The 20424-nt window shown below is 34.8% G+C and overlaps 1 protein-coding gene across 2 annotated transcripts in view; it reads right to left on the bottom strand.

Moving 5' to 3' along the window:
* Positions 1-476: 476 nt before the first annotated feature.
* LOC141819046 (annexin D3-like) overlaps positions 477-20424 on the bottom strand; it is a 34866-nt gene continuing 14918 nt past the window's right edge. Inside the window, exons 3-6 of one of the 2 annotated variants that reach the window (XM_074706421.1) lie at positions 9897-10124; positions 9459-9671; positions 964-1050; positions 477-897 (exon numbers count right to left, since the gene is read on the bottom strand). In XM_074706421.1, the coding sequence (XP_074562522.1) occupies positions 691-897; positions 964-1050; positions 9459-9671; positions 9897-10124 (735 nt within the window). In that variant the 3' untranslated portion in view covers positions 477-690. Of the gene's footprint in view, positions 898-963; positions 1051-8566; positions 8726-9458; positions 9672-9896; positions 10125-20424 lie in introns of those variants that run through there. The other variant, XM_074706422.1, reaches the window with a different exon arrangement.

Below are 20424 nucleotides of genomic sequence, written 5' to 3'. Positions count from 1 at the left end.
TCGCTTGTTTGGATTATTACTGAAAGTCTTTGGCCAAATTTGGCGTGGATCACCGATAGAGCAATTTGATCAGTACATGTTATTTCAGCTGAGCGTCATACGTCAGGTATACCTAGAATAATTATTATTCTGAAAATTTTAATTTTCAAGTATTGCACAGACTCTGTTGTATCTTGCATGCGTGGTTGCGAGTGTTGTAATAATCTAGTTTATTATTTATTTTTCTTCTGCTGTGTACGTTTTTCAAACGAATAAATACGCACAACGCACCATCTATATGTCAATCTGAACCATACCGCTCAGCCCATTCAATCTGTTCTAAACTTAAAGCCAGTCTTTGTGTAAACATTGAATTGTATTTGACAAAACGCGTTACCACAATGTGCACAGATGAGAAAAAACGGACAATTGTTGTGAGAGAAAAAAATCATAATAAGCAAATTTTATATCCTAGTTAGCTCAAGAGGACTCAACAATTACTGTGGTGATGGCACCTAAAAAACTGAGAATAGCTGAATAAGCACTGAAGTTCAATACACACCATTAACTTTTATTCAGAATGTCTAAAAAGTTTCTCACAACGTTGTCTATAAGCAAACCAATGATTCACAACTTATTTATTAACTAAGCATGTATGTACATCAAATTTCACATTTCTCCGAAACAAATCTCCTCTTCTTTTTTTCTTTCTCATAGGTCTTCAGAGCCGACCAAGGCAAGCAAGAACCTCATGTAATCCCCCGAGGTGTCATCAATTACATCAGCTTTTAGGGTGGTTTTATATTGTATCTTATACTCCATCTTGATCTTCTTCAAATCAATTTCTGCTCGTGTAACGATAGCTCTAGTAAGAGAATCTTCATCAGTTCCAAGCCCGACAACTGATGTTCTCACAACCTGCACAGGATGCACAAAGAAAGTTGGACACTTTGAAGTGCTCCAATTGAGTGTAATTAGGTTTACCTCAGCAAAGTGTTTCTCTGGGGATGTAAGACACCAGATAGCAGTTTTCAGCACTCCTGTGAACTGACTTTTATTGACTTCAATGTCCTGTATCGCAAACACCACAAACAATTAACTGTGTCATATAAGATAACCCGATGTACAAAACTCCCATCAATGCAAGATCTCGGAAAAAATTCGAACCATATTGAATCTATTATACACAATCTTACCTTATATTACAAGAAGCTGTCTATGAATTTTCTTTTTATAATCATTACAAAATTATAAGGGCAATATACCAAAAGACACTTTTAATAATTAAGATTGACCAAAAGACACTAGGCACAATGATAATTATTTTTTAATAAAAAATATCCTTGATTAGAAGGAATCAAGGATGCAAGCTATTTTACAAAACAACTTGCAGTCAGATTTTTTAGGCACAAGAAAATATCGGTTCTTTACTTATGGCATCTAAGGTCATAATGATTTTTTTTTTGCAAACATCAGAAGGAAGCCAGCCATTTGCCAAAACATCATATGGGTGCCCCTTTTTCAAAAAAGGTCACATGGGCGTCCCATTTAAAGTAAATGGTCCCAAATAACCTTCATGTAGGTGTGGTTCAAAAATTGTGTATTTCTGAACCGGATTTAGTATTTAGGGTTTGAACCACAGTCAACTGCTACACTTTGTAGAAGCTAGCAACTAACTACTACACATTGTAGCAGCTACCTGTTGGTTTCTACATGGTCGATCGTGATCAAATAATGTTCATTTGAAATGTAATGGATATCGTGGAGTCCCCTTAGTTTACTTTGCTCATTAAAATATTATTTTAATCAGATTATCACTCTCCAATAATCAAAATCAACATAATATAATGGTATTATTGTAGAAATTAGAAATCAGTTTGTTAGTGCTAGGAGCATCAATCGAACTTATGTTTTGATGTATGATTAAATTTAAATTAATATGCTTTGTGCATTGATGAAATATTATCAAATGTGCAAGTGCAGGTTACTTGACAAGAGGTAAAGTCTTAGTGGAACTAGACAATTGAAGTTCTGGTTGAGAACCAGACAGAGATAAAGTCTTAGTGGAACTAAACAACTGAAGTCCCAATTAGGCACCAGGCAGAGACAGTCCTAGTTGGGAACCAAATGATGGAAGTCCTAGAGAGGCTAAGCAATGCAAGACTTAATTGAAAACCAGTGAAGTCAGCTAGGAGCTGAAGTCTTGGCAAACAAGTCCAAGTGGAATCAGCTGGGAGCTAAAGTCTTGGCACAAAATCCAAGTGGAATCAGCTGGAAGTTAAGTCTTGACACTAAGTCTAGATGGATCAGTTGGGAGTTGAACATCTAGGTACCCACGAGTAATGTTAAAGTTTATATTATACTCATTATGTGTAACAAATGCAGGGAAGCGATTTTCAACAATTTCAAACGACCGAAAGGGAGTTCGAGCGGTTGGCTAGGGATAAAGCTTGATTGATAGAGTCAGAAGGTTCCAGGCGACCGAAGATGACTTCTAGGCGACCAGTGGTAATGAGATCCAGTGATCCGGATACTGGTCAAGATCATACTTGACCTAGCTCCAGAAGATTAAAAGGAGTCCAATTGATCGGAGATCGCAAACGACGTTATCTATTAGATAAAGCTTAAAGTCACGTCAGTATCTTCCAGGTGATCGGAGAGGTTCCAGTCGACCGAATGTTTGTCACTTCAACATTGTCAAAAGTTATATAAAAGGAAGCCCGAGGCAGAGGTTTTCGACATCAATCAATTCATCTCACTACTTTGCTCGTGCTTGTTGTGCTCTTCGATCCATTACGACAACGTGTTGCAACTCTGCACCTTAACTTCGATCAGCAACCTAATGTAACTCTAATCATTTGTTGCCATACATTTTCTTGTATACTTTGTGCTTAATATTGTTTTTAGATTCTTTTTAAGGTTTCTCCACCTCCAGAAACTTTATGGAAAGAAGAGATTTGAAATAAGAATCGGTATGTTTTTAAAAGGTTATGCTTATTCATCTTTGCTTTTTTAATACACTAAGTTCTTGCATGCTCCTTGTGATAAACTCAAATCAACTCTTGCATGCTTTTTGTGATAAATCTAAGTCATGCATGATCATATCTAATTAGATATTGCAAGTGTTTTGGTGCCTTACATATTGTCATCATCTTAGACGTTTGATTGTGTCAAGTTACTTATTGTGTTAAAGCCTGCACTCTATCTTGATATTTGATTTTTTGATTGTTACAAATATCACTTGATTAACATTGTGTTCAAGTTAATTTTTTTTATTCCATTGCATACTCTATTGTTTATTTGTTTAGAATTTTAAAAAATATTAGCTCATAAAATTTGTAATGCTATTCATCCCCCCTCTAGTGTCGAGTTCGATCATACAAATTGGTATCAGAGCAGATTGAACTAATAGTATACTAGAAAACCTTGATTAGATGTCTAAATTAGATAAGGCATATCCGATCTAATGCATCGGGTTAAGGCGAACTAGCTGAAACTAACTCATCTCATTCGCCAGTTAGACCAAGGAGTCATATTTAAGTTAGTTCAGCTTTAGATTCTTAAGTTAGCTTTGTCTTAGGAAGTGATCGTTGATCCAATTAAGAAGGTCAATATCCCTCACCACGACCTAGAAGTTAATTTAGGAAACTTTTGCTTAATTAACCCAAAGCAAAACCTGAATCCTAGGTTAAATTTTACATTTAGAGTTGGATCAAATCATTTAAATTACAATTAACTTAATCCGAGCCTAGCTCGAGTCAAAATTCAAACCCTAACTACAACCAGACCAAACTCAAACTAAACCATAACCCTGATTTAGCCTTAACTCAACTTAATACTATTTGATTGCTATTTTATTTATGCAACTAACCCAAGATTTGCAAAAGTCTTAGAAACATATCTATGCATGAAGGATTTAGCACAACCCATCCTCCTCTCTTTGATGGCAAAAATTTTGCCTATTGGAAGAGAAGGATGGAGTGCATCCTTATAAATAACTCAAATTGCTAAAGAGTCATTCAAAATGGAGTCAACCTACCAAGAGACTCAAAAGGTGAGCTATGCGGGTTCAACTCATAAAGAAGCTGCATCAAGAAAGATGCTCAACTAAATGCAAAAGCAACCACCATCATTCTTTGTAGTCTAACTCAAGCTCAACTTGAGAAAGTCAAACCATTTAAATATGCAAAAGAGCCTCGGTAAAAGCTGAGTGTTGAAAACGAACGAAGAAGTTGAATCAGAACAAGTCTGTTGCACCTCTCTTATAGCTTGTCAAATTCCGAGGACTTGACCAATGAAGCTCAACCTGAGTCAAAATTCGAACTCGAGTCAGATTTTAATCAAGGCGACTTAAAGATAATTGGATCAGGTAATATCTTTTTAAATTCGAACTTATGTATGAAGAAAATATTTTATATTGAAAATTTCATGTCTAATTTACTTAGCATAAATCAATTGTGTGATACTAACTATAAAGCAAATTTTCCTTTAACTACATACATTGAAGAACCAAACGTGACTAGAAGTTAAGAAAAATAACATATGCACACTTAACCTAGCTTCTTCCTCACACAAGTGTCCTACAACATAACAAGAGGACATTTTTGGACAAAATAAGAGATAAAATCATAACCATTTAGGATATAATCCGTATTAGATCCCCAAATATCATGTTCATTTTATGGATTCAACTCATGTTAACTCTAGTTCAAACTTAGGAGAAGATAGAGACTTTTGGATGAAAAGAAATAAACCTCTAATTTAAGAGGAGCTAACTCTTAGTCTTACTTAGACTAGGATTTAGGTATTATTAGGTTTAGCTAATTTGACTTATTTTAACTATGTAGTAAATTCTTTAAAGTTAAGTTTAACTTCATATGTTGATACTTAACTTAGTTGTCCAGATTTATGATTACATGTTCTATTATTCATTTTGACTTGACTTCATTTGATTTCAAATCTACTTACCTACTTGAGCTACTTACCTACTTGATTTTACTCAAGCTCATTACTTACTTAAACTCATTTCTTACATAAGAATTTACTTAAAGATTTAAATCACTCACTTAAAAGCTTGTTTAATTATTCACTTATTCAAAGTCAGTTTATTTAACACTTGTATTAATGACCAATTACTTTATTCAAATGTTTATTTATTAAGTGTATTCATTTATTCAAGTTAATGCTTGTTCCATTAGTGCTTATGTTGATTTGTGTTGACCACGTAGTAAACCTTTTAATCTTATGTTTACTAGTTTAGTTGCTTACGTGTCATATTTGTCATAATTGTTTGCTTATCTTGCTTAATTGAAAGTTTATTCATGTCAAGTTATGCTTCTTTTAAAAAGTTTGCATGCACACTTATTAAATGATTACAATGTCTAATCGAGCCATACTATTTTTAACTTCTTTTGACTTGAGCTCATTCTATTTCAAACCTACTTTATTATTACTTAAGCTTACTTCATTTACTTAAGCTTAAGCCATGCCTTATTTGAATTAAAATTTTTGAAGCACCTCTTTAAGCTTACTTAATAAACGTTAAAGTTTAACTTTGACTTACCCTGTTCTTAGTTTGACTCATTTAACTTTATGTTGACTACTCTATTTGCAAGTCTACTTGCGTCCTTAATGCTTATTTGGATTATGTAATAAATAACCGACTAGAGGTTTATTGCTAGTTTGACTTGTTCTAGTCTAGTTTGATTTGTAGTGACTTATGTTGACTTAAGAGTAGGGTTAAGCATATTTTACTCATCTTATTTGAACTTACTTGGAGTTAATGGTCTTACTTAAAGAATTGCTTAGTTATTTAAAGTCATTTTATTACTTGTCTTTTAAAGTCTTTAAACCCTTTGCACCTCCCTGTTCAATTACTTGTATAATTGCTCATTTTATAAAGACTTACCTTCATGCTTACGTTACGTGCTCAACTTAATTTGTTTAAATTGATAAATTTGAGTTTTAGTTGCTATGCTTCATTTTAAACTTTATTTAAACTCGAAATTTTTTCCTATTTTTGATGCATATAAAAGGGGGAGAGAAAAGTTTAGTTTAAAATTTCCTTTCTCTTAATATAAAATTAAGGAGGAGGTTCATATATTAAGGAGGAGAATTTAAAACTTTCATTAAGTTCATTAATGTATGATTGCATTTATATTATTTTTTTATCATACATATAATGCACAACTTCATTTTTAATATTGTTGGTTTAACTAACTTTAAACTAAGTTTTCATATGATAAACAAAAAAAGAGATTGTTGGTGCTGATAGCACCACATCGAACCTATATTTTGATGTATAATTAAGTTTTAAATTAATATGCTTTGTGTACTAATAAAATATCGTCAAGTGTGCAAATGTAAGTTACTTGACAAAAGATAAAGTCCTAATGGAACTAGGCAACTGAAGTCCTAATTAGAAACTAGACAAAGGTAAAGTCCTAGTGGGATTAGGCAACTGAAGTTCTGGTTTAGAACCAGATGAAGGTAAAATCTTGATTGGGAACCAGGTGATTGAAGTCCTAGCGGGGTTAGACAGTGCAAGACCTGGTTGGGAACCAAATAAGGAAATCTCAATTGGGAACTAGGTAGATCTAGTCAAGTGAAGTTCCCAGCTGAAGTCTTGACAAGCAGTTAGTAGCTGAAGTCTTAACACCAAGTCCAAGTGAAATCAGTTGGGAGCTGAGTCTTAACACTAAGTCTAGATAGGTCAGCTGGGATCATCTAGCCTAGGTACGCATGAGTAATGTTAAAGTTTATATCATACTTATTACGCGTAACAAATGCAGCGAAGTGATTTTCAACGATTCTAGGTGACCGAAAGGGAATCCGATCGACTAGCTGGTATAAACCTCGACTGACGGAGTCAAGAGGTTCTAAGAGATCAAAGTGAGGAGCGGGGCGACTGCAACTTGGGCGATCGGAGATGACTTCCAGGTGACCGGTGGTGACGAAATCCATCGATCCAGATGAGCCGATCAAGATCAAATTTGACCGCTCCAGGTGATCGAAAGGAATCCAGTTGACCAAAGACCACAAACAACATTATTTATCGAATAAAGTTTGCAGTCGCGTCAGCATCTTCCATGCGATCGGAGAGGCTCCAATCGACCGAATGTTTGTCACGTTAACATCATCAAAAGTTGTATAAAAGAAAGCCTGAGACAGAGGTTTTCGACATCAATCAATTCATCTCACTACTCTGCTCATGCTTGTTGTGCTCTTCGATCCATTACGACGACATGCTGCAACTCTGCACCTTAACTTCAACAACTCTAATCGTTTGTTGTCACACATTTTCTTGTATACTTTATGTTTAATATTATTTTTAAATTCTTTTTCAGGTTTCTCCACCTCTAGAAACTTTTTCGAAAGGAGAAATTTAAAATAAGAATTGCTATTTTTTTAAAAGGTTGTATGTGTTCGTCTTTTCTTTTTCTATACTTAGTTCTTGCATGCTCCTTGTGATAAATTCAAATTAACTCTTACATGCTTCTTGTGATCAAAACTAACTAAGCCATATTGTCATCATCTTGTACGTTTGATGGTGTCAAGTTGCTTATTGTGTTAAGCCTGCACTCTAGCTTGATATTTGATTACTTGATTGTTACAAATATCACTTGATTAGCATTGTATTTAAATTAGTTTTTTTTATTCCGTTGCATACTCTATGTTTATTTGTTAGAATTTTAAAAAATATTAACTCATAAAATTCATAATATTATTCACTTCCCCATCCTCCCCCCCACCCCCCCCCCCCCCCCCCCTCTAAAATTGAGTTCGATTATACACAGTTGTTACACGTTGTAGCAGCTACCTGCTAGTTTCTACACAACCGATTGTGATCAAAAAATGTTCATTTGAAATGTAGTGGGTGTCATGGAGTCCCCTTCGTTTGTTTTACTCATTGAAATGTTGTTTTAACCATGCTGCCACTCTCAAATAAACAAAATCAAAATGAGATAATGATCCTATTGTAGAAGCGAGCAACCAACTGCTACATGTTATAGCAACTGATTGCTAACTTTTACAAAGTTGATTGTGATCACAAAATGTTCATTTGAAATGCAATGGGTGTCATGGAATCCCCTTCATTTGTTTTGCTTATTGAAATATTATTTTAACAATGCTATCACTCTCAAAGAAGCAAAATCAACTTTTGATAATGACACTTTATAAAAGCTAGCAACCAGCTACAACGTGTAACAGCTAGTACCTTCTACACAGTCGATCATGATCAGAAGATATTCATTTGAAATGTAATAGGTGTCATGAAGCCCCCTTTGTTTAACTCATCTAAGAACACGCTAATAATAAAACAAAACACACAAAACTGAATTCATCAGAGTTTATAACAAGAAAACATGTCTTTAAACAAGAAAATGAGAACAAAAAAACCTATCATGCAAATAAGATCATAAAAAAACCTTACATTAGGAGGAAAAGTTAAACCTTAAACTAAAGAAGAAAGGAAGAAAAGAGGAAGTTTTTAGGTTGAAGCTGTAGGAGGTTGAAGTTCAAACCCTAAATGCTAAATCTGGTTCAGAAATACATAAATTTTAAACTAGACCTACAATAAAGGTATTTCGGGCACTTAACTTTAAATAGGGCGCTTGGGAAAGGGGTGCCCATCTGACATTTTGGCAAATGATGGCACCCCCTTTTGATTTTTGCCCCTTTTTTTTATGAACAAGCAAATCTGGTTGCTCTTGGAAAATTGGCACAAAATGGAGCACAAGCTAAACTAGAAAATAGGAATACCATTAATCTTGAAAAATGAACAAAATGATTTTAAAAAATAATTATTGAATATCTAAGAACAAAAATAAAAAAACATCTATCTCCTCAAATTCAAGTATCTCTTAAATAGAACTCAACATTTTTCTTCCAAATAGAACTCAGAATATTGCATCCAAATCATTTCAAAATGGCAATGATTTCTAAACAATTTGAGATTGATCACACCAAAAGTTGACTAATTTGGGTTAAACTGTGTTACCAAAATTTCATAATGTATATACATAAATTCTAACCGTTCAGATTAAACTAGACTGCTAATTGTATCGTTTGCAACACAGGTGCAATTTTAAGATGAAAAATACATTGAAAAATCCATAACTGAAGAGATCATTGGTAAGTACCAGGTCTATGCATTCTTGCCATATCCTATTATTCTGCTTCAACCACTACACCAACTTATTTTATGATTAAAGAAAGACTTTAACATTGCAATCTACCTCTTATAATGTCTATCTTTTAATAAAAATTCTCGAGAGGGGGATTCTCCTAAATTAGAGGTTTTTATGCTTCATTAATGTTGCATGGACCATGGAGCACAATGACAGAGAGAATGAAGAAAGCATCAAACTATATTGACAAATATACAGATCATTAACTGTGAATGAGCTTATTGATGTGCAAAAAAAAAAAAAAATCATTTTTAAAGAGAACTATGTGATTCTGTGTTTGATTAGTACCTCGACAATGTGTTTCCCATAATTCTCAATGTAGCACTTGAATGTTTCCTCAAGTTGTGACTTGTTTCTTGTGCTAAGTATGCGAATAACATCTTCGTTGCCTACTTGATTACTTTTGACTGCATCAGAGAGCTGAGCTGCTTCATACTTAGCCAACTCGCTGTCGACATGATCACCAGGATACCTATAAGATGTAAGGAGACACACCAATAACTGCAGAAACAAAAACATTTGCCCAGTCAGAAATACAAACAATCGCAAGGCACTAGTCCTAATTAGTCAAGATAAATTGCGTGCATCTCATGTCTCTAATGGACCCAACATACAACAATTTTTAACTTCTATGATGATATGGCCCTCCCAGATCAGAGATGTCAAATTATACATACTAACAATGACGATGTTTTCAAGAACTTCCTTGGAAAAGATAATTAGTACCTTGCTGAGAGGTTGTATTGTGGAGAACCTGTGAGCAACTTCTTCCTCGATGGAGGAAGAATAAAGAGAGCAATATGCCTTCCTCACAGCAATCAGATGGTCAGGTGAGGAAGCACATGCAACCTCTATGATCACCCAAAGATGGCTGTCCACTTTTCTTTTGAGTGCCTCATTTGCCAATTTGGCATCCCTTTCTGCAGGGTCCATCGTCCATAGCATCACTGCTTTCTGTATATATGGTTAACGAATTCTTTTTATCTGATTTCAGAATATTCTTAAATTCACCAAATAATTTTTCAAGCCATGAGAAGCTTCCATCCATTAAATAAAGTAGTTAAGAAATATGTCAGTGATTGTCAGAATGAGAATTGTGTCGAAGTCTAGATTCAATACCTCTCAAATAATTGCTACTGTTGATAACCATGACACAAAATATGAATGATCTAGATTCTTGTTTAAGCATTGGAAGTACAAGTGTTATCAAACTGTTTGTTAAAGTCATCAATAATTAAGTCTGGTCAACCCTTCAAATGATAGTTCAAGAAATTAAACAGTTTGTTTTTAATGTTATGAATTTCAGAAAAATTGTTTTTTAAATTATCGTCTGTAACATACTGCAGATGAGACCAAGATAGTTGGGACCAGAAAGCGGGTGACTGAAAGGAGCTTTAACATATTAAAGATGCCAAAGATGCATGCTAAACAACAAAATAAAGTCTTTCAAATAAATTATAGTGGTGTTGCTTACATTTTGAAAAGATGTTCCATCAAAAGCATCAGTCGCAAACCAAGATATAAATTTGAATTAGTTAAAGGATGTAGCACATACAAAGCAAACTTGATGACAAATCAGGCATGAATAATCTCAACTACCTCAATGATGAAAGGCTATAAAGTGTATTATCTCAAAGCAAAACTGCTTGAGATTTGTCAAGATGTTGAAGTCTGATGAAATTCAAGTTGTAAGAATAACAAAAAATACATATAACAAAAAGAATTGAAACTTTCAACACCATGCTGTCATGGGGGCAAAAGTCAAACAGACCAAAACTAAAAATGCATTAAGGTGGGTTCCACAAAAATTAATACCATAGATTGTTTCATCCCTTACCAATGTACTAAATGGAGAATTTTATCTATCCCTTTGGCCATTTATAGAGAGTTATCTCATGAGATTCTCCCCTAATCCAATCTCACAAAGCTACAAACCTGCTAGATATTTGAAGCCTATGGGATAGTTCAACCGTGAAAGCATTGCCCACAACCTGCTCACTTGATAACTTCCTATACCCTCAACCTCATAACATATTGCCCAGCTCATGCGCCCCAAACATGCAAACAATCATACTATTTAAGCATAGTACACAAGGGCTCAACCATTGCAGAGCGATTGGGAATTTGGGTACAGTTAGCCTTCACCCCTCAAGATGATCTTTAGCTTATGACTGTAGGATAAAAGGGATCATGTACCCTACCTATGGAATTGTCAATTATAGGGGGTTAGGGAATCTTCATAACAATGAAAATATAATGTACAAGCTAACACACCTTTGAAAATATATTGTTCTGAAGAGACTTTGATTATCTCTTTGAGGACTTCTGACATCTATCCAAAGTTCAAAATCTCGATCCGTGCCGAGGTTTAGGGTTTCAATTGTGGACCTAAACGATATGGTTGTATCGATACAGTTTTGGTATTTTTAAATTTTAAATATAAATGTATATTAATTTTATTAATATTTGATTATTAAATATGCTCTATATTGAGATGTTGAACTTATATTTCAATATTTTCTCATAAGATAAGGCCTATTAAATTTTTATAAAAATTATTTTTAAAAATAAGTCTCAAAATTATTTTATAACACCCCTTTCCACTGCGATCGCGCATCCCGCCACGAAAGTCGGAGAACAGCCTCCGTCGCAGTGCCCTCCGCAACCCCCACGGAGAAATGTCATAGGGTCGCAACGCCTTCCGTGACCTCGCGGGTCTACCTTCCTTGTCTCCCCATTGCTCTGGCAACCCCTCTCCCCGCTCAAGTGTCCCGTCACAAAAGCCAGAGAACGACCTCCGTCGTAGTGCCCTCCGCGACCCCAACGAAGGGACACCACGAGGTCGCAATGCATTCCGCTACCTTGTGGCACCCTTGCAGTAGCCATGTCAGTGTCAGTTCCAGTAAATACCGCCTGTTTCGAGCGGCACAGCACGAAATTTCAAAGCTTGCGTCCATCATAATTACTTGAGAGAGGAATGTTGGGAAATTCCAAAAATTACTAATTAAAAATTAAGGTTAGAAGTAGCAAGCTAATGATGAATCATGAATAGTTTAGTGATTTTAGAATTGTGAATTTGTATTGAATCGTGAATCAAAAGGATCATATTAAACATATAAATAAGTCAAAAAAATTCTACCAAACTAAAACTTGTAAAGCTATACTATTTAACATTATAATATGATTAGCATAGTGCCACAACCACACACACTGTTTTACCAAAATGAAAGTATGAAAATGAAGTACTTGAACTTGGAAGCAAACATAATCATTCATGAAAATAAGTCAAGTCTAATAGCAAGTGGGAGTTACTAAACTAGCCAAAGATTAAATGCATACTGTTAGATTAATTTCCTCAAATCCAAAATATCTCCATTTTTTTTTCAATTTTCCATTATCTAAAGAAACAAAATAGAGTTGGATGAATCAATATGGAAAGGATGCATTTAGTTTTCAATCTAGATTTTATCTGAACAGTGAACACAACAATAACTGGCAGCCTGTTTAATGGTAATGAGATCTGAATGCTAGAATCTGAATATTCTGGTATTCGGGTAGTAATCTGGAAGTTGGAATCCGGATTTTCTAGTATTCTGGTTGTGCTAAGCACATGCAGTGGAATTTGGATATTGGAGTGAGGACTGATGGAATATGGATGCTGGAATGAGGATGCACGGTGAGTTGCTGATCTAGCAAAGGGATCTAGTTGAGGGCAGATCCCTGGCATGTGGACATGCAGTCGGTTGTTGAAGACATATGAGGAAGGCGGTCAACTGCTTAGGGATGTCTGTCACTTGAGGTAGAATCTGGGTGTCTGTCGAGGTAGAATCTGGAAAAGCGGAGTAGTCTACAATGAAGGTCAGAGTCGAAGATCTAAGACATTCAACCACCTCAAGCTCGCCCAAGAAAGACATCGCTGAGGAAGCCATCCACTAAGGACGAAGATGTTATCGACAAGCTGTGAGGATGGGAATCTAATGGGCAACAGGTCAAAGAGGATGCTTCATCAAACACAAAACACCAATGAATTTTTTATCCCATAGTGTGTTATCTAATATTTACTCATCGGTTTGCTTAGTCAATTCTGATTCAGATGCACAATTTGCCTCTGAATCGAATCAAATCAAATCAGGCAATTCAAACTGTAAATCATTTGATTGTGATAATCATTTTGTAAGAATAAGTTTGAAGTCTAGACTAACCACCCTAGTTTGATTACAAATCTCGAGTAAGCTAAGCTTTTTGAAAGTGAAAAGTCTCACAATTCAAAAATTAAGGCAAGTGGTTTAATTTATATTGAATCACGCCTTTGAGATCCTGTGAGTACTATTGGACAGTGACACGTTTTGCTAATTTTAGAATTAACCTTTTCATCTGTTGCCTTAATGGATGTGTTAATGGCAAGTGAATGATCTGCTGCCTTGACGGATGTGTTAATGGTGAGCTAACGAGGCTTTGAGGATGATAATTAATGTCCAGCCAAGTGATTGGAGAGCCATGGTTATAAATTCACTTCCTCAACCTCCTTTTCCAGCAAGTAAGCAATCCTCTTTTCTTGTTCCTACTCAACCTTCCGTGATAACAAATTATAATAGCAATTGTGTTTGATTGTTATTGGTAGTTTAGCCGTTGATAAACGTCTATTCAAACTTCTAAGCTACCATAGAAGGGATGAATCTGTCTTAAGGAAACTGTAACTATCATAAACCTCGGTTCATCAAGAAGAAGCTGCCCTTGCTGACATCTAGAAGTCAGCGCTTCACAAACTATATTTCATTGTTGTTTAATTTCGATATATATATAATTGCTTAAACAATCTAAAAATATATTTGATACTTGAAATAAAGTATTAACATTGATTTTTGTTCAGAGATGACAACTAAAAGTGTTGAAAACCAGACTACTCAACGTACATAAGTCCCTTCTGCCCTAGCTATGGAAATTCCAGTTAACCATGGGGAAAACGCCATGGAGAGAAACTAGAGAAGTTCAATGGCTTAAACTTCAAATGGTCACAGCAAAAGATGCTCTTCTATCTCATCACGTTGAATCTCGTAGGGTTTTTGATGGAGGGAACTCCAAAACCAGCTCAAGGTGAAACCAATGCAAGCTGTCAATGATGTGAAAACATGGAAACACTCTGAATTCTTACTTTGGAACTACATTTGAATAGCTTTGCATACTTGGTATACAAGGAATATAGCATGTTAAAGACGGCTAAGGAATTTTGAAAATCTCTTGATTGAAAATACAAAACTGAACTGAGGATACAAGGGCCAAGAAATTTATTGTTGGCTATTCTTGGATTACAAAATGGTGGATTCCAAAATCGTGATTAGTCAAGTTCAAGAGTTTGCTTAAGTAATCTTGCATTAGACTCATTCTAAGGACAGTGAGACATTTCAAGTCACTACTATCATTCAAAAATTGCCACCAGCTTGATTTCAAAAAGCACTTGAAGCACAAGCGAGATAAATGCCCCTATTTTATGGGCCAATTCTTAGGGAAATTCCCAGGATGGAAAGCCCTACGAGATATGCTCAGCGGGTGGAGAGTGCCATGCAAATTCCAAACTCATAGCAGCCACTGGATTGTCTTCAAATTTGAAACTAAAGAAGCGAGGGACAAAGTTCTAAATGGGGATCCCTATGTTGTATTTGGCTACTCTATATACTGTTGGTGAAATGAACCTATAGAGCTTTGATATTTGATCAATATGTTTGATCAATATATCTGTGTGTAAATCTGGTCAAGGTTGACCTAGAATTGATCCAAGCAAGTCAACAGTAACCGAATGGTTGAAAGTTAGTAAAAGTCCAAGTAGGTTAATGGTGATCATATGTTTGACAGTTAGTGATAAAAGTACTAGCAAGTCAAGAGTGACTAGATGTTAGGCAAGGTGTAAACTCCAAGTGTTTAAGGGGGATCGAATGATTAACAAGAAAAAAATTGTAGAAAAGTGAACTTTCGATAAAGAGAAGTCTTGGAAGAGTGAACTATAAACAAATGAAAACCCTAAAAGAATGAACTCTAGGTAAAGGAAAAGTCTTGGAGTAAATTTCAACCAAGTAAGAAATCTCGATAAGTCAGGTAGGCTAAATACGAGGTAAGCTTAGTAGGTCAAGTAGGCTTCATATTAGACATGCTTGCATATTCTATGTTATACTCTGGACTAACTCTATGTTGTAGGAAGCTTGAGTTAACCAATTGGACTCGAAGGGTCTGGGCGACCGGACCTAAAGGTTCGAACAACCAAAAGCATATACGAATGATCAAAAATCAGAGTCAGGTCTTCGATCAGGATAAGCACTAGCGTGGCCGTATAACACTCTAGTCCAAGCAATCGAAAGTGGTCCAAGCAACTAAAGGTCCAGATCAATATTCAGTCAATAGGGGATGCAGCATATATGTGGACACAAAAGTTGACTAAGGGTGAGTTGGGGTGACCATAAGTGGATAGACAATGAAGACTACGTCATTGGATAACAACGAGCTCTGGTGGATCGGAAGGACCTCTGGTCGACTGAAACATCATTATAAGTACAACTTCGAGCAGGCAATCTCCATAACTCACATTCTCATTTTTTTATATGGTCAAATTTCTTGAAGTGTTGTTCAATTAATCTAGGAGGTACCAAGACAAGTGCAGTAGCATTCAGGATTCCAAAGGTGATCACGTCTTTAGTAACATCTTATTTGTTTAAATTTTATTATCAATTTTATTTTTGCTTGACATGCTTATTTATAAGAACAATTTGTAAAAGATTTCTCCACATCCAGAAGGTTTCTGATAAGGAAAAAATTGGCTCGTGTTCGAGGCATAGGCCGTGGAATAGAAACTCTAAGGGTTAACGAACTACGTTAAAATCCAAGTGTATTTAATTCGTGTTTGCTTTATTTCTTTTATTTTCCGTTGTGAACTAACATTTCAGAAAAGAAAATTCAGTCAAATGCTATTCACCCCCCCTAGTATTATCTCGATCTGACATATTAAGTAGGATGCTCTAAAGAGCTTCACCGTCATTCAAGCACAAGGCTAAAGGTTTGAATTTCAATTTATTTATTATTTTAGTAATTAGTTTCTCTTTTTGTTGTAAAAGAATAAGAGAATGGACTTTCAAGAAAAAATGGCAATGGAGATGAGTACTTTGCTTATTTAGAGGCTGGCAATGGAGAACTTCATACTAATGGAGGACTTTAAAAGCTAAGCCATTTTGATGAAAGTGCTAGAGATTCCAAAAGGCAAAAATGGCAAAGATCTCCAGAAAACCAAGTGGCTAGAGGACCAAATTAAAAGATTAGAAGCAGAAGTAGACACAAAGGCAATAAAATTATTATTAAATATTTTACATAATGACATCATATGCAAGATAGGTAAATACAAAAATGTACATGACCTCTGGACACAGTTAATCGAGCTCCATGAGAATCCCTCGAGACTAGAAGACAAGCTTAAGGAGGATCAACTTAAAAAACAAGTTTAATGGAAATCCACATTGCCAGAGATTAAAGGGGAGAGTCCTACTAAGGGCTCAACAAATATAAATTCAAATTTAAAAAATAAAAATCATATAATATATTTTAAGTGCAGAAAAAAAGAGAACTACAAAAACAAGTGCTCTATTTTAAAGAAAACTCTTGCATAATCTGGGGTGAAGAAAGTACTATTGCTTGAGGTACGAAAGACGACAGAACATATAATGTGTTTCAAGTGCAAGAAGATGGATCATTAGAAGAATCAATATCCATGGAGGAGATTCAAAGATCCAGGGGAGCTTCTAAGGTAACAAATTTTAGTGTTTATGCAAATCCTATTTTTAATATTGATGAATTGCATGAAATTAAATTTAATGATTTAGAAGATTACGGTTCTCTAATTTAAATTCAAATTATCTTAGCAAATTAGAAGATAAAAATTTGAACATTAAAAAGATTAATCAGAATATAATTAATTAGATTAATCAATGTTTAATTAATCAGAATTATTTGAGTTTACATAATCAAAATTATTTCAATTACAAATTTTCAATAATAAAAGATTAATCACAGAAAAATCAAAATTAATTTCTAAAAAACAAAATTATTTAAAATCAGAAAATCAAAATTTGAATTACAGAAAATCTAAAAATCAGAATTTAAATTTTAAAAATTCAGAAAAACCTAATTTAAAATTTAAAATTCAAAATATAGAAATGAAAATTCTAGAAAATTAAAAGGTTTGGAAAAACAAAATAATATTTTGAAAATTAAAACTGAAAGTATAAAAAACACCTTTGAAAAAATTACAAATAGGTCTAAGATACAAAATTTAAATTTGGGTCACAAGTCTAAAGTCCAACAAAGGTCAAGAAAAGAAATCCAAGACATATAATTTAACCTATAATTGAGTACCATTTATTATGGAACAAATAAATAAAATTTTACTCAAGAAAATACTACAAACTAAAAATAAAAGTGTGCCAAAATTGGGCTAACACATTCAAGGGAATCACAAGCAATATATCAAATTGTGTATTTGACACATTATTAGAATACAACGAATTAATTATTTTTCTATTATATGCATACTTATGTTCCATTATTGTTATACTTGTCATGCTTTGTCTTTTTTTTTATGCATGTAATGTTATACTTCCACAATTCATGTTAGAATTTTATCAATCTTAAAATAGGACAATTGGATAGTTTAGACAAGTTTGATCCCAATGCTGGGTATCCGAAAGAGTTAAGATGATAGTAGACTAAGAAAGCTCTAATGGTGCATGTCTAGGCTAAAACCATACCTCAAATCTTATCTAGTGCACTTGACTGAGTTAAGCTAGTTAGAAACTACCTTAATCTAATCTAAGCTAGTTAGACCAAAGTTTAATATAGGTAACTTGTTATTTTGGTAAGGTTCTAACTAAGATGCGTGACAACTTTTTATCCGTTGAGACTCGCCGCTACCTAGGAACCTATCCTAAAAACTCTTGCTTGGAGATCTGAAAGCTAAGCTTATATCTAACAAAGGATCAAATTACCTAAACCACACAGAATCTAACTAAATTAATCACCAAAAATATGAAAATTACACATCTTACAACAAATCATAGCATTACTTTATAATATGTACTGAGACACATAGAACAAGTAAGATGTCATTTTTTAAAATAAAGATTTTAAAAATTCATAAAATATTTTCTTAAAAAATTATTTTTTGAAAATAGTCATTGGCATAATAATGTCGAAATGATGATTTTTCATGATTGTTCGAATGTTAAGCTTTTATAAAAAATTTCAAAACTACTTATGTACTTTTGAAAAATTAAATTCTTGACCAACATTTAACTTCTAACTATTTTAGGTCATTTATAATCCCTAAAGCACCTAAGCATCCCTAGCAACCTTTATGGTTAAGAGGGTTATGTTCATGGAGTGTCAAATTTAAGTGAAGCTTAACTTCTTAAGAAACAAAATATTGATTTTAGGGGAAGATTTCAAAATTTTTTAAACGATTCAATATGTCCTCAAAAGGCTTTCAATTTTTTTAAAATGTTTTTGAATATACTTTTGAACATGTTTTTGAAATATGTATAGAAAATACTATTTGAAAAAATGTTTTATAAAAATTCCTTGAGAACTTTTTAAATTATTTGACAATGTCCTTCGACAATTATTTTGAAAATATTTTCAAAATGTGGTTTAACAAATTGAGAAAATCCATTTCAAAAAGAGGTTGAAAAATTAGTTTCATTATATTTTGAAAATAAAAATCTCAAAAAGGGGAGTATTTTAGCAAACTATTTGAATTAAAGCCACATTAAATATCTTTCAAAAATGTAAAAACTCTTAAATTATTGGTGTTATAACTAAAAGGGGGACCGTATGTTTTTAATTTAAAGGTAAATAAACTATTTAGAAATTCTTTTTGATGTATGACTGTTTCAGCCAAATACTGTAGATGATCAAGTCACTGGTCAACGAAGGAGCTGACATGCACGCTCCCCGGAGATAGTCGCCGAAAAAGATGAAGAGATTGGAAAAACACTCCAAAAGAAAATTAGAATCAAGTTACTGGTCAACGAAAGAGTTGACGTACACGCTTCCCAGAGATAGTCGCCGGAAAAGATGAAGAGATCTGAAAAGCACTCCAAGAGAAAATTAGAATGTCATCGGGGGTGGATCCTAGCAAACCACTCCAACTCTCAAATTAGGATTTTGTGTGAAGAAAGAGAATAAGGGTTTGGGGAAATTAGAATTTTATGTGTGCATACCTGTGTCCCGGGTAGGGCAACCTTTTATAGAATTACCTATGTGTCCATCTGCGAAACATCAGTATCTGTTTAAGATTTGTTCCGAAATACGTGCTACCATTTATGGTATACTTCGATATACGCGCTCCCATTGTCCATATCTTCCGAAATATTTCTCTTTTTTTTCGAGCGAAACAACCTTAGGGTTTTATGATCTTACGAACGAACCAGTTTCACGAATTCAACCTAGAAGCCAACAAAGAGAGACCTGAGGCTAGATAAGGTCGACGCATCAGACCGAATATAAACTGAAATCAAGACCCAAAGCTAGAGGCCGTGGTTGGGACCCAAGACTTGAGACCGAGGTCGGGGCCCGAGGTTTAGATGAGATCGACGCATGAGGCCGAATATAGACTGAAGTCAGAACCCGAGGCTAGAGGCTGAGGTCAAGACCCGAGACTTAAGGCTGAGGTCGGGGCCCAAGGCGGAGATGAGGTCGGCGCATGAGACCGAATAGAGGTTGAAGTCGAGACCTGAGGCTAGAGGCCGAGGTCAGGACTGAGACCTGAGGCTAAGGTCGAGGGCCCGAGGCTGAGATGAAATCGACGCATGAGGTCAGGCGTAGGGTGAGGTCGGTATCTGAGAGGTCAACGCCCGAGACCCAGTGGAGGTCAACACATGAGACCAGGCTAAGGTCGGCGTCCGAGACCGAATAGAGGCCGAGATCGAAATCCAAGGCTTGAGGCCAAGGTTGGGCCTACAGATCCAAGGTTGAGGTCGCCAACTTGCTACCCTTTGAGATTTATGTAATCCTCCTTGATCTTGTCTAATAGCTCCACATCATTCCAAATCTAGGATCACATAGCAACTTTAGATTTCCGTCGTATAATAAACTTCCCTAATTAGTATAGTCGAAAGAGGAGTAGTCCGACTAACTGGACTGTGTCGTGTTGCTCGGAAGATATCCAACTTGACGAACCATAGTGCAGACACCTTACCAGGACTACTGGTCAAGTTCTTAT

This window comes from Curcuma longa, unplaced genomic scaffold (genome assembly GCF_044706935.1).
Source record: "Curcuma longa cultivar G26 ecotype Majalengka, Jawa Barat unplaced genomic scaffold, ITB_CL_G26_1.1 contig_27485, whole genome shotgun sequence".
NCBI classification, from domain to species: domain Eukaryota; kingdom Viridiplantae; phylum Streptophyta; class Magnoliopsida; order Zingiberales; family Zingiberaceae; genus Curcuma; species Curcuma longa.
Note: the sequence above shows the minus strand (reverse complement) of the source record. Positions and strands in the feature narration are given on the sequence as shown.